Source organism: Pelodiscus sinensis, chromosome 6 (assembly GCF_052426305.1).
Source record: "Pelodiscus sinensis isolate ZL-2025 chromosome 6, ASM5242630v1, whole genome shotgun sequence".
NCBI classification, from domain to species: domain Eukaryota; kingdom Metazoa; phylum Chordata; order Testudines; family Trionychidae; genus Pelodiscus; species Pelodiscus sinensis.
In genome coordinates, this window is record NC_143057.1 from 20,587,965 (window position 1) to 20,603,457 (window position 15,493).

General features: G+C 42.0%; 1 protein-coding gene across 5 annotated transcripts in view; it reads right to left on the minus strand.

Moving 5' to 3' along the window:
• Positions 1–15,493, minus strand: part of DENND4C (DENN domain containing 4C) — a 97,517-nt gene that overhangs the window by 72,101 nt on the left and 9,923 nt on the right. For 4 of the 5 annotated variants that reach the window (XM_075931498.2, XM_075931495.2, XM_075931500.2 and 1 more), the window contains exons 2-6: positions 9,619–9,871; positions 7,947–8,016; positions 4,329–4,498; positions 2,196–2,437; positions 320–386 (exon numbers count right to left, since the gene is read on the minus strand). In XM_075931498.2, the coding sequence (XP_075787613.2) occupies positions 320–386; positions 2,196–2,437; positions 4,329–4,498; positions 7,947–8,016; positions 9,619–9,871 (802 nt within the window). Of the gene's footprint in view, positions 1–319; positions 387–963; positions 2,169–2,195; positions 2,438–4,328; positions 4,499–7,946; positions 8,017–9,618; positions 9,872–15,493 lie in introns of those variants that run through there. The other variant, XM_075931499.2, reaches the window with a different exon arrangement.

The following is a 15,493-nucleotide window of genomic DNA, read 5'->3' on the forward strand; positions in this document are numbered from 1 at the left end:
GGAGTAGGAAAGTGGGTAAGAGAGAAAAAATATGGTAAACGGTGCCTACAAAATGAAGAGATAAGTATTGGAAATTTGAGGAACAGGAAGAACATTCTAATGCCAGTTTCATGACTGTAAATCTGGAAGAGCTCCCTTGGACTTTACAGTGAACTATTCCAATTTACAGAGCTCTTAAAACAAGAGAATTTGGCTCCTCTGTAAAGAGTAGCTCTAAGGATAAGGACAGAAGCCCAAAGGAAGAACCCACACTTTCAGTGACTGGGAAAAGGGCCATCCCACCTTTACAACCAGAAACAGAAATAGATGCTTTGGTTACCTGTACAAGGATTCTTGGTCTTTGAGGTGAAGGGAAAGGTATATTGTGCATAAAGTGGGATATGTGCCTGAAAAAGAGTATTTAAAAAAAAAAGTTTTCAATTCAGCAAATTCATTTTTAAGTACAGCAGACAGTCTTTCATCTGATTTGCCTTTACAGATTTTATTTTTACCCCCTTAAAGCACTATCAAGCAGGGGTGGGCAAGAAGAGGCCTGAATGCATTTGCCAGGGCTAGCCTTGGCAGGTTGCCTGCAGTGTTCCCTGTAAGCTGAGCTCTTGGGTAGCCACCCAAGAGAGATTCAGGCACTGCTCAGCTGATTAGCAGAGTGCCCACAACCTCCCACAGCCAGCAACAGGTTTCTCCTGGTGGTGCACATCTGCACATGCCTCAGTGCACAGCACAAAATTTATTCTGCAGAAGGATGGAAAATATATTAGAGGGAACATTGGTTGGCAGTGCTTTATTTACCTGCACATTCACAGGCACAACCGCTTGTAGCTCACCAATGGGAGCTGCAAGCAGCTGTATCTACAGACATTCAGATAAATAAAAAGCCGGCAGTCTGCCAGGGCTAGCCTTGGAGAATCCCCTTTGACTTATTGCCCACCCTTGGTATAAAGGAAGGTTTGCAAAGCCACTTACACATCTAACAGTAGAACAAGAGGAGATTCCTCAAATATCCTCCAGAAAGAGGAAATTGCACTTCACTTCAGATAATGTTGTGACAAGCATCAATGTTGCAGTATAGGAGACAACAGATGAAAGATACACATTTTAAAATTCAATGTTAAATTTATTTTTTAAAATGGTATCTTGTTAAAAGAACCCACTTACCATGCCTTCAAATATACCCTTCAAAAAGCATTCCATAATCACTAATCTGAATAACCAAGAATTAGTAAATCACCAGTCTCAGTCTGATTAATTGGTATTTGGAGGCATGGAGGAGAGTTTCACTGTTGAAAGGAATCAAACATCAGTACTAATTTACAGATCAGAGTCATCCAAATGTATCTTCCCATTAATAGGATTACAGCCTCCTCTGTACTCAGTTAACGAACAATTGGCTAATATGATCTTTTCAACTTGCAATAGTTTTACAGAGAACACTTACAGTCATAAAAATGCTTTGTTATACATACATAAATTGCTACCAAATATCTCCTTTCACACCATTTTAGTGTAAAAAGAAAGTAAACAATAACAGCTCTGGCACTCAAGGGCACAAGAGGGGCAGACGCAATGACAACACCGAGAGGGGAACAAAAGAGGGGGGAGTGAGCAGCCAAAGTATGCACCGGAGCTTCTGATAAAAATGTAAAATAAAAAAATGTAAAAAAATGTAAAATAAAATGTAAAAATGTAAAATAAAATCAATGACATGATCTCTCTAAAAGTCATTTCTAGAAAGGTCATTCTAGAGGTGTGCCATTTCTGTACATTTATCAGTATTTCTAGCACACATGCCTCTTATCAAGAGTTATAAATTAGTTTGTCTTGCAGGATTCCATCGGACGGGAGCCATGAAATCCTGTTCCTTATAGAGATGGTTTTGGCCACTCTACATCAATTGCCAATTTTTTAAATAATCTAAATAACTTTAGGTGTCCCTATATATACCATTAGTGCGGGAACCTTTTTTGGGTTGGGCATCGCTGACCCACAGAAAAGAAAATCAGCTGGGAGCCACACAAGTGAAAAACAAAAACAAAACACCCTCACATTCCCCTCGCACACCAGAGCTTTGGGGGGCCCAGGCTAGTAGATTTATGTGCTTCAGCCCCACAGAGGATTGCCGGGACAGAGGGGGGGCAGGAGCTAGAGTGCCAATGCAGGCTCCTTTGAAACATTAATTTTGAAGATGCTAAACCTACTTTTCAATGGGAAGAGGATGAGGCCCAGAGACAGAGAGCTTGTAGATAAACATAAGAAATTTTCGAAAGGTTTCAAAGAAAGGCCAGTGAGAGAGAAGGCAGATGCATTTGTTGGAATTGATGGATTTGGAAGTAACCACTTTTCTCTCCACAGCTGTCAGGAGGCCTAGCTGCATATACTGCTTTTCTGTTAGCAGCTCCCCGGAATAAGGCTCATAAAATTGAATAGCAGCACCGTACACCTGAAGAATGAACCAAAAAAGAACAAAAACAAACAAGCAAATGGTTATTCCTAACATTAAACAGAAGGCTGGGTTGATTTTTCTAAAGTATTCTTCATTGATCTGTGTTTATACAATGGGACTCTAACACAAGAACCACAATGGAGCCTTAGGCAATGGCTGGGAATCCAAGGCATAACAACTATAATACACACATATTTAAAAAAAATGCCCAATTCTACATTAAAGCATACTTGCACTAAAAATATGAATTTTTACATTTCTCAGTATTTCTTTTGTCTATCTCATTAACCCCAAATAAGCTTACTATATATAAACAACATCCAGGGGAACCCAAAGCTTCTATGCTGTAAGATGGCACTTTCTATACAACCGAAATCCATTTAGAAAACCATTATGCTTATTAACATTTCTAGTTAAAGTCAGACTAAACATAAAAACAAAGGAGCTTGAAGTTTAGAACCCATTTTACACACAGACTTTTGACGGAAGAATGACTTTTCTTAATACTCCCAACTTCCATGTTAATTGAAATATACTAGCAAATTGATAAAACATGATCAATAATTAACACCCTGAAATATATACTATTTTAAAAAATGTGTGTGTCTATCTGTGTGTCCATCCATAAGTCCATTTTTTCAAGAACTCCTAATGGTAAGAGGTAGGACCACCAAATTTGGTATGCCGCTTCCTCTTATCATAACTTAAAGGTCAAGGTTTGGTTGTACCAGGACAATGGGATGTGCATGGAATGGGATTGTTTCACATCAAACAGAAAGGGAGGGGTGTGATGGGAGGGATAGTTATACTCATGAATGACCACAAAGGTCAGCAAGCATCCTAGCCCTTGGGAGCAAGTGCTGGCTGGCAACTTGGTCTGACTCAGGGAGCAAATGCTGCCTACCGCACGACCCCCACTACCCTGGGCTACTGTGTAGCGCAGCCCCCACTACCCCAGACTGCTCCTAAGGAGTAGCCATCAACCAGGCCATGCGGCCCCTCCTGACTCTAGGCTATCCCCGCAGAGAAGTCAGCATACAACCTGCACCTCCCCCCACTCCCACCCCAGTCAGAAGTCGGCAGGTGAGCCATGTGGCCTTAGTCACTCTGGGCCACACCCGGCCCCAGACAATGTAAGGTAAATCTTCTAGTATTCCTTATAAAGAAAAAAGGTACTTGTCCTTTGATCAACAAGGATTACTGAAGTGGAGAAAATAGTTTGGGGCTTCTTACAGCAATATTAGAACCAGGTACCGTGGGATGAGACCAACAGAAAGTAAAGCTAAGTATGTATTTATTATAAATGAGGCAGCTTAAGAGCTCTTTTCCAGTTCTACATCTCTCCTAGAAATGGAGTAACTTCTCTTGTCCACATTGAGTAAGTTTGAATCTCTTGATCAACCAGGTCCTGCAATTTTAGTTTTATGGAGCCATAATTGTACACTTCATTATCATGGGACTAAAAACAACAAAGAACTCTTCATATTTCCTTCCTGCCGGTCTCTTGCCTTTCTATAGACACAGTCACCTCAAGCACTATTCTATGCCAATGCTCATTTTAGGGCTGGTTTTCTACATTTTTTTTGTATTTTGGATATTGTATTTCATAATCCCTCCCAAAGTTCTATAAGCATAACTAATTACTTCAAGGGGAAAGGAAATTATTTTAGCTTCCGTCACTCACAAGTCAGTTAGAAGATTTGTATTTCCTCTTTCCAGCATATTCCTGTACACAATAAATCCAAAGTGCTTAGGTAACAGACATTCAGCAGGGTAACAAACTTCTCAAACATGGAAAGAGCAATGTAGATTTTCTCTCAATATCAACTGAATTCTAGCTTTGGATAAGTCCTGATACTAACCATTAAGAAACAACAAATAATCATACCTTTTCTGCAGAAGAACAAGTCAGGACAAACGTTGAAAATACTGGTAGTGGATACTTGGTTTGAGAATCCCAGCATTCAATAGTAGCTCCCATAGGAAGGCAGAAAAGAGGAACAGATTCTGACAAAGGGAATGACTCATAATCATTCTCTGGATATCTAAAAATTAAGCCTATTTGGGGGAAAAAAGGAAAATTGAAAGGTTTATTTTCAATGCTCTGCGAACGTTGAACAAAGTGTATTTTCTACAACTATCCATTAAAATCCACTGCTAATCCGTGGACAGTGACAAAAGAGCTGCATTTATAACTGTCAGTGTGACAGAAGAATTCCTGTTAAACTATAAGAGCTTAAACAATCTAATCTGAATGTCAAATATACTCAAGTTTAAGACTTATTTTTGTAAGAGTTCAAACAAACAATGATAACCAAATTTTTTACTTTAAACTACACTGGTTTTGCTTAAAACTTTTTTAATAATTAGATGTGTCATTTAAATGGTTACATTACAAAGGAATTACCTCAGGAGAAAACTATACTAATAATTCCTTGGGTAAGCAGAATCAATGTTCTATTGAATAGAAAGATTAACTCGCTGACTGGCTTTAAAGCTTCAATTAATTTATATTAATCCTTTAGTAATTTAATTGCTAGTACAGATGGTGACCTTTTGGGCAGTATTTCTAGCTGACTGAAATACTTCTGAGTTCCTAGAAAGTGCACAGAAGCATCAGCATACCAATATGACATATCTAGGCTATTAAACAGCACCATCCATCATAGCAACTATGGCTTACAACCTACTCTGAAAATAAATGTTGGCAATTTATTCCATACAAGGGACAAAGGATGAGGCTTTTCCCTAGGTTTCTGATATCTTATGCTCCATAAGCCCAACTGAGAAAGTCTCTTTTAGAAACCTAATGCTACTGCCATTATTTTAATGTAAAATTTACATTTACATGAAGAGATTTCCCCAGTCAGTTTTTGATTGGGACATTCCTCAACCATTCTCCTTTACTTAAAATAGGTGAACAAACTGCAGGAGAGGATGGAAGAAGGGCACCTAGCTTCCATGGTGTATGCAAAATGCTCTGATTACAAGGAACATACAAATAAAAACAAAAACAACAGATTGTCTCACCTCAAATCACCAGCCCTAAATACAAACAACAAAATAAAGAGAAGCTTTTGGTTTACTAAAAGGAAATGCTTGCTAAAGGATACTAGGCTGCAGAGTCTGCAAAGGCAAGCCATAAAAATACTGTAAAGAAAAGCCCACGAAAGCTCATGATCTATACTATATATATTTTTGTTAGTCTCTAAGGCAGACCTGGGCAAAATCCAGCCCACAGGCTGAATCTGGCCCGCAACACCACCAGATCCATCCCATGGACACAGTGGGGAACCCCACACAGGCTCTCTGCTTGCCTCACACCACTCTGCTTAGAAAAGTGGCTGCCAGGCCATTTCTCTTTTAAAGCTGAGCCCATGGGGAGAAGGAAGGTTTCAGGTGCTGACCCCGCCTCCAGCATAATCCCACTGGCCGATTTCTGTCCAGAAATCAGTCAATGGGAGCTGACTGTTTAAATAACAGGCAGCCACGAAGCAACATGCTCCCTCCCCTCTAGCTCATAGTTATTCACATATGCACACGGCCCTGCAGCCTGTGCGGGGTCAGGGCAGGCAGGGAGGCTGCTTCAGAAATATGCTAGGCTGCTGGGCTGGAATCACCCAGGTAAGTTTCCTGGTCAGAGCCTGCCTCTGGCACCCCAGCCACTCCCTACCCCAACCCTCTGCCCCGCTCCTGCACCCATATCCCTGGCCCCAGATCACAATCCCCTCCTGCCCTAGGTCACATTCAAAACCCTTGCACCCCAGTCTAGTGCTCCAGGTCACAACTGCCTCATTCACCCAAACTCCCTCCTGCACCTCAATCCCTTGCCCCAAGTTCCCTTCTGCAAGAAGCCTCCATCCTAGACCCTGTACTTCCTCCATTAATATCATGAAAGAGTGTGGCCCTGGACCACTTTCCAAATTCTTGGAAGTGGTCCCCCATAAAAAATTATTGCCCACCCTTGCTCCAAGGTGCCTCAGGACTACTCATTGTTTGTAAGGAAAATAAGCATTGAACTCCGTACCAAAACCAGCCAATTGCTTGTAACAGTGGTAGTTGCTTGGCTTTTTGGCTAAGTGTAGTGTCTGATCTCAGACTGAACCGGCTTCCAATTTCCTTCCAAGTGCAATCAGAAGTTCAGGACTACTAAGTGTCAGGCATCTCAAGGCACCCAGGCACATGGCACTGCAATATTTCAGTGTCTCTCCATACTTAGGTAAAAGTTACCTTATCCAGTAGGACTGCTAGGATTCTCTTTGGGTATGTCTACATTAGCCCCCTAGTTCGATCTAGGGAGGCTAATGAGGGCGACCAAAATTGCAAATGAAGCGCAGGATTTAAATATCCCACGCTTCATTAGCGTGTTCCCGGCCGGTCGCCATTTTAGAAATTGACTAGCCCGAAGTAACTGCCCACATCTACATGCGGCAGTGAAACGGGATTCTGAATTAAAGCCCTAACTCGAATTAGCTGTTATTCCTCCTGCAATGAGGTTTACCAGCTAATTCGATTTAAGGGCTTTAATTCAGAATCCCGTTTCACTGCCGCATGGAGACACAGGCAGTTACTTTGGGCTAGTCAATTTCTAAAATGGCGACCGGCTGGGAACATGCTAATGAAGCGCGGGATATTTAAATCCCATGCTTCATTTGCAATTTCGATCACCCTCATTAGCCTCCCTAGATCGAACTAAGGGGCTAGTGTAGACATACCCTCGCAGTGTCTTCACCTGACTACAACGGAGGACAAACAACAAGCAGCCAACCTACTTCTCTTTTTGCTCTCTTTGCTTCTCCTGTTGGAGCCAATCCAGCTGGGAGGTGGCTACTTCAGAATTCTGCCATGATTTTTTAAACTCCTCATCACTCAACCTATGCCCCAACTTGATGTAAGGTCTCTTCAGCTTCCCAAACACCACCTCTCTCTGGCATTCTGAGGCTCCAACATTCTGGTGCCTAGAAGCCCCACACCTGCCACTTAAAGGTGCACAGAGCTAAGCCCTGCTTCATTCCCATCTGCTCTCAGCATACAGGTCAGGAAGCGGTAGAGGTAGTGAGAAATATTCACATGGGGCTGCATACACCTTAGCAGTTACGAGTTGTGTTTGCTCTCTACAGCCTTACACCATTTAATTCCCATCTGTCTACATACTGCATCTCAAACGCTCTTGCTAGCAGTCATTATATTTGACCAACAGGGAGATAAAATGAGGATATCCTCAATGATGTGCCCTCACCTCTAAATTTAGTTTGTTCAACAAAAATCAAGTTGATTTACCTTTAGAGCTAGGTACTTACATATTTGCTTAGGGCTGGGGAAATGAGATAAGTCAAGGCTAGGGTTATAGGAGTTCACTTCAATTGACATTTGTCAATGGCTATGATATACTGGATCTCTGCCTAAAGAGCAAAGTTAATAAACTGAAAGAATAACTTAAAATAAAGTTAAACAGGATACTTATGTACTTCTGCTAATTTTAAGTGCTCTTATTTGCAAAACTTACCAGCTTTATACGCTATTGAATTAGAAGCCGGCATAGACTTCTTATAACAGAGGTACACACTGGACCCCCACTGTAAGATACAAATTAAGCCTCATCAAAACCACAAAGACAGTATTTGAATGGAGCAGTACAAGTTAAATGTTTGAACTTATTTACTGTTATACCCAAAGCAGAGACAATTTAGAGGAAACATGTTGCTAGTTTTCATCAGCCCAACATGTAACACCACCTCAGGAAATTCAGATTTAATACGGTGTCCTTTATCAGAGCTCATAAGTTAAGAGACACACCCATTGTTCTGTTGCCAACAAACAATCGAACAAGTACAGATGAATTAAAGCGACTGTAGCTTTCACTTCTGCGTTTCCTTCATTTTGTCATTCAAATCAGATGGACATTACAAGGTTTTATAGCATCTGAGACCAATGAAATGTTTCCACAGTGTTTATTTTGTTTTCTGGGGTTTGGGGCATGACAATGAGGCTATGTCTACACTGGCGGCTTCTTGCGCAAGAACATCTTGCGCAAGGGTTCTTGTGCAAGAAGTCTTGCGCAAGAAAATGTCCACACTGCCATATGTGAGCTGTGCTTTTGTGCAAGAGTTCCCATGGCAGTGTGGACACTCTCTTGCGCAAGAAAGCTCTGATGGCCATTTTAGCCATAGGGCTCTCTTGCGCAAGAAATCCCTGCCGAGCGTCCACACTGCCCTCTTGTGCAAGAGCTCCTGCGCAAGAGGGCTTACACCTGATAAAAAAGAGTAACTCTTGCGCAAGGAGCCCTCTCTTACCACGCCGTACTGTAAATTTACTTGCGCAAGAGCGGGCGGGCAGTGTGCAGATTCTTGCACAAGAACGGCCATACTTGCTCAAGAAGCCGCAAGTGTAGACATAGCCTGAATGTTTTAAAAGCTGGTTTCTCTGTATTGTTTGAAAACCAAAGCAGTGCTGCACTAAGAGTATATCTAAACTCTAGGCCCTACAGCAGTACAACTGCAGCATAATGCTGAAGCACAGACACATTGTCAGAAAAGGGTTTCTCCATGAATATAGATAATTCACCTCCTTGAGTGGCCATAGCTAGGTCAACAGAAGAACCCTTGCATCAACCCAGCCAGATCTACACCTATATTTTGGCAGCTTAACTGCAATTCTTAGGAGTTTTTCACGCTACAAATGACATAGTCAGTTGATCTAAATCTTATGTTTAGACCACAGATCAGAAACTGAAGGCAAAGCAGTCTGAAGGCAAAAGTAAAACTAACTTCATTGATGTAATGTTCAACAGAAAGTGTAAGCAACAAAGAACAGGATCCTCTAATTTTTAAATTTAAAAAAAGTGCTATTTGTAACAGGAGGTAAAGAAATGTGTTTACAATGGTTTTTCTATTGGCCCGTAAGTACCACTAATGAGGTTTGTTTTCCCTTTAAAGATGTTTCAACATGCATATTGAGAAAATGACTGGTTAGTTCATAGAAATAATCCTGGCAGAAGCTCCTAAGGAAAAACTGAAACAACAAGAACTACAAAACAAACTTGTCATACTGAGAATGAAAATATATGTTCAGAAGAATACACACATTAAAAACAGTATTAATAAGAGTCCAAAAGCCTTCCTGTTTTGTTCTTTTTTGTTTTAGAAAGGCCTAAAGATTTAAATGACATTTATTCTCACCATGCCACAATTTAAGTTCTTATCAACTTTGCAGAACGTATGGGGAGGCGTTTCTCCTTTGCTGGTAACAATAACACAGATATCTGTTACAGCCAAGGAATTCTGAGGCCGTACTGGAGGAGCCCTTCGATAGGTAATGAAGATTCGCTGGGAAGTAGCTGAACTGTTGTTAACATTGGCACAGCGACCGTAGGGAGTAGCTTGGATCACCTCACAGCCTAAAATGACACGTTCCTTCCCTTCATACAGAACTCTGCAGATGAGGGAAACAAATAGAAAGATACAAATATTACGCAGATGTGTTATTTGTGCAGACACATCGTGCTGTCTTTCTAGTACTACAATTAGCTTTGCACACCAACATAAAATAACTGATGTGTGAGAAATGTACACTTCACAGCCTTCTTAACCCTCATCTCACAACAGCAAGAACCATGAGGGATGTGAAAATACGTATTAGGCAACCAGCCTTTGCAGAGAAACTTTTAAAAAGAGGACTTTTGTGGGAATCGCAAGTCTTTAGATTTCTGTGACGTACCTAAATATAGATGTAGGTGTCTAACTTTAGGACACCAAGTCTGAAAGTTTGGCCCTACGTAATTAGCTAAAGGAACAGTGGAAGTGCTTCAATATCAGCTGTCAAAAGAAGCTCTCACAGTATTTCCTTACGCTATATCTTATTCCTTTTCAGAAGCACTAAAATGCCATCAAATTTATTCCAACCTTATTTCAAAATATTTGTAAGGAGTTATTAGGAAAAACAAAAATTTGCTAGTTTGGTCAGCTTTTAGAGAAGTGAGCCAATCAATGTTTGGTAGCACTTTAAAGACTAACATGTGTATTGGGGTACATGAGCATAAGCTTGTATGTTTTGTTAGTCTGGTAGCAATTCAAAGACTATTTGTTGTTTTTTAAGTGTTTCCTGTTACAAACTAACTCAGCTACCCCTCTGAACCTAATAAATGTATTAGTTTTGAAAGTGCCACTGGACTTCTTGTTGTTTTTGCTTAAACAGACTAACACAGCTACCCCTCTGAAATCAAAGTTTGGATTCATAGTTTCTCTGGAATTTTTGTAGCCTCAAATACCATTTTAATCTCAAATACAAGCCAATTAAAAGACTTAAAATTTTCTTTGGTATGCTGGGGTAGTTTAACTTCCAGGAGCAGAAAATTAAATATGCTCAGAAGAGAGAAAAAGATGCTTTGATATGAACAGTGGCAAGAAAGGTAGAACGCAAACTGTACAAAATCATATTTCTAAAATAGTAATACACCTGAACCTCCCTAATCCAGGTGTCCCTTATTTGGGAACATTCATGGTTCAGACCCCTGGCAGAGGAAGCAGCTCTGCATCCTACCACACCTAACCCCATTTGGGGAGAATGGCATCGCAGCAAAGTGCTTCTCTGGAGGTTCTTCTCTTGCTGATCTCATAGTGGCAGAGGAGCAGTGCCTGGAAGAAGGGGCACCAGGTAAGCACCCCATCTCTATCCCCCTCACAAACCCTCATTCCCTCCAAAACCCCGCCACAGCACCCTCCCAAAGTCCAAAAAATTCTTTAACCCAGCATACCCTGTTTCTCAGAGTTACTGGATTAAAGAGGCTCAAGTGTACAATGTGCAAGTTTAAACTTCACACACTCAAAAGAAAGCAATTGTTTTGTCTAATCAAATCTCCACAGCCTTGTAATACTTACCTCTTTCACACAATTTTCAACAATATTCAAAAACCTTAGCATACCTCTTTTGTTCCCTTGACTAAACATACTTAGTTATGCTGAGGATTCTCTTTTTTCTGGTTTCCAAGGAAAAAGCACCTAGCTTCTAATCACAAATTATCTTTTTGGTAAGTGAATAGAGTATCTGCAATCATAACTATCCCCAAATGTCCTCCGCCAAAACTTCTGTGACACACCACTAATATCTTACAAGCATACCATATACTTCTGTCCATGTATTGAAAAACCTAGTACCCAGAGTACCACATTCAAGCAAAAAGATTAAATCAGTTAAAAATATGATACAGCTTTGCATATTATGTCAGCCTGCAGCAGACTAAACCAATCAATCACTTGAGCCACAGAACAATGTTGCAGAGTGGACTTTAAAAAGAAATGTTAGTCCATTAAAGGCCTGATCTTCATCCTGCATCACGGAAATGATCAGATACTGGGTCAGTCTCATAGTAAGGTGCACTAAGTCCATTTCTTTGGGGTGCAATAATACTTTTATGTATACAAGAGCTCAGGTGGTGCTACATGCATGCAAGGGGACTAAGCCCAAAGGCCCCCTGTTGTAGACCTCAGGGCTCTTCCACACTCATCCCAGGAACGGAGCAGTGGAGAGATCCTCCAAGCAGGCTAGAGGAGCTGCAGAGGAAGCAACCAATCAGGGGCAGAGAGGGCCATGTAAAAACGAGTGGCAATCAGAGCAGGAGGAAGAGAGTTGGTAAGGCTTGTTGGGATGAGCTGCTACTAGGAGCTGGAGGAAAAGGACTGCTTGCCCAGCTGCTTGCAGGAACGGCAGCACAATAGGTAAGTGGGGGCAGGGACCAAGGGCATGAGAGTCTTCTGGCTCGCTGCTCAGACTGAGCAAAGGACAATTTGCAATCAGGGATCAGTGAAGCACTGAGGGAGCTCCAGGCAGGCTGCAGGAACTGGGTAAGGAATGAGCCTGGCGAGGGCCCCAGAAGAATAGTGTGTCTGAGGAGAAGCCCTAGGGTTACAGCACCACACCAGAGCTGAGATTACTGAAAAAACAGAGCCTCAGGCAGGGCTAGAGAAACTGCATGAGAGCCACTAAAAGGGGATCACCAGGGAATAAAGAACACAGGCACAAAACCAGAGGACGTTCTCACTAGAGGTGGATATTGATCCCATCACAAAGCAATATAAAAATGGATTGAGTATGGCATGAACAATATTACTTTCCCTTCAGACATACTTGACAAGTGAAGAGTTCCTTCTGACCTGGCAGGGAATATGTTAGCCCAACAAATTAAGTCTAGCAAAGGTATAAGAAATTGAAACTAGAGCTTTATAATGGGAAAAAGTATCAGAATCTTAATTCAGACTTTTGTACAGTATTCAGGAGTGTAAAAATGTCATGTGAAGGGTACAACAAGATGAAAAATGTATGGGGGGAGGGGGAAATCAAGCTATCCCCAGAAAAACCATACAGCATTGCCAACCATAATAAAATATTAGTAATCACGTAATTTTAACGTTAGCATAATCTATTACTTTTACTTGAGTTTCAGAGAGGCCACAAAGTAAAGCCCATTTACAGTTCACAAGAGTTTAATATCTCAGGTAATAGTTTATAATACACAGGTAAAATTCATACATTTTCAAATGCTACCAGAAAAATGCTTAAAGATCCAAACAGTGCTTTCAAACATTAAACTGGAATGGTTAATCAGCCTTTAAAACTACTTCAATCAGGCTCATAAAAAGGAAATTTGCTAAGTCAGCAATGTGACAAAAATCAAACCAATTCCTGGCTTCATGCACTCTAATGAAATCCACAAGCAGACCATTAGAAGAAAGGAGTTTGTAACATTCCAGACCACAGAAATAAAATCTGGTCTTTAGAACATATACTTTAACCACAGGACTTCAGGTTCAGGTCATCCTTAAAAATATCAGAGGAAAGCTCTCTCTCATCATGGTGTGATAAGTTTGCTCTTTTTGAGTTCCGCTTCCAAGCAACAACCCCTTTCAGATTTCTCAGCAGATGTGCAGCCCTAATCAAAGGATATCATTTACTCTTGTACAACATTTAGGAGATAAACCTTTTGGAGGATAAGAACTGTTCCCTATTTCTGATCTCATACTTTGGATCTGATCCACCACCTAAAACAAAGGGAGAGCTTTTTACTGACTTCAACAGGGTTTAGATCAGGACTTTTACTTGGAATGTTGCCACAATTTCTTCAGGATAAATGTCTCTTTCAAGAGACTTACAATGTCTTAGTTCACAAATTCAGTTTGTGTCATAGGCTATCAAATCTACTAGCATTGTGATATGTGTTTTGCCATAAGCCACAGTCCAGGAAAACACATTGGATCAATTTCCCAAAGGAAGTGACTACACACTGGATCCTGTGCAGGACCTCACTGTCAATTTTTGCATTTTGAGAAAGCTGGCTACAGAGAAAGCAAAAGTGCTCAACAGTCTCAAAGTCTGACCCTCAATGGGGATTTGTGGTGGGTCATATGCAAGGCCTGAAGCAGGTAGACAAAACACTTTACTCTTCTCATTAATGAGGGAAAGTCCCAGGCTTCGGTAAGCTTGTGCAAGGAAATCTAATAGGAACTGAAGGTCAGTCTCAGTGTGTGCAAGGATGACACCATCAGCATACTGCAGATAATTAAGGAATACCCTGAATACTTCAGACTTCTAGAGGAGATGTCAAAGATTAAAGAGTCGCCCATCCATTCTGTAGTGAATGGCAGCTAACTTTAATGAGGACTGAAGTGACTGTTAAACAGAAGAACAGGATTGGGGCAATAAAAGACAGTTACCTGTTTCCATAATTAGTGTCCTTTGAGTGATTGCTCATGGCCACCTGACATAGGTGTGTGTGCTCCCCAGTGTTCCCTCTAAGTTTTTCCACCCATGAGCAGAGTGCGTTTTGTCTTGTGCACCAGTAATGAGTTCATGTGGCTTGTTTGGATGTATGCCACTGTGGCACTCAAGTTATTAATAATATCTTACAAATCTCTCCCTTTTCCCTCTGCTGCAATGTCTCCTACCCTTCCCTCCTCATCTGCTCCCCTGGTGCCTTCTGCTGCCCCCAACCCCTCACACTTCTCTGCTGGCCTGACTCCTGCCCTTCTCACTCCCCTCAGCCCTCCTGGGACCTATCCCCCTCCCACTTGACAGGCAGACTCACAGACAGATGCACATATAGATGTTTGGAACAGAAATATGAGGAGAGGGAGAGGAGGTATTTTTTTAAATCTCAAGTAGATTCAGTAGTTCTCCAGGTACAGGAGCATTCACTTTTGGCAAAATTTCTGTAAAGTTTGTCACCTGGTCCTGCAGTCCTCCCATTTGCAAAATTTGTGCAGAAAGCAAATGAGAACTATATGCAATAAGATTTAAGAAACAGGCCCTTAACAGAAACAGCCCCCAGAGTCAGTACTACTTTCTCCACATCTCTAGGATCTTAAGATAAATATATTATAAAAGGAATATGTTACAGTAGCTAAAGAAGGCGCAGCAATGTATACAGGCAGTCCCCAGGTTATGTACAAGATAGGGACTGTAGGTTTGTTCTTAAGTTGAATCTGTATGTAAGTCGGAACTGGCGTCCAGATTCAGCCGCTGCTGAAACTGACCGCCAGTTCTGACTTACATACAGAATCAACTTAAGAACCCCAGGCGTCCCCAAGTCAGCTGATGCTGAAACTGATCAGCAGCTGATTCCAGGAAGCCCGGGGCAGAGCAACTCTGCCTCGGGCTTCCTGTAGTCAGCGCTGGTCAGTTTCAGCAGAAGCTGACTTGGGGACGCCTGGGGCAGAGCAGCTGGGGTGCTGCTGGGTTGCTCCAGTAGCGCCGCTCCTCGGTGCTACTGGACCAACCCAGCAGCACCCCATCTGCTCTGCCCCAGGCGTCCTGATTCAGCCGCTGCTGAAACTGACCAGCAGCGGCTGAATCAGGACCTGGGGCAGAGCAGCTGGGGTGCTGCCGGGTTGGTCCAGTAGTGCCCAGAGCGGCGCTGCAGGACCAATCGGCAGCGCCCCAGCTGCTCTGCCCTAGGGTCCAAAACAAAAGCCTGGTCTGCTGGGGGGGGGGGGGCACACTAGCTGCGCCCCCCCCTCAGCAGACCAGGGACACGGGGAGCAGAGCCGCAGCGGGGTGCTGCGC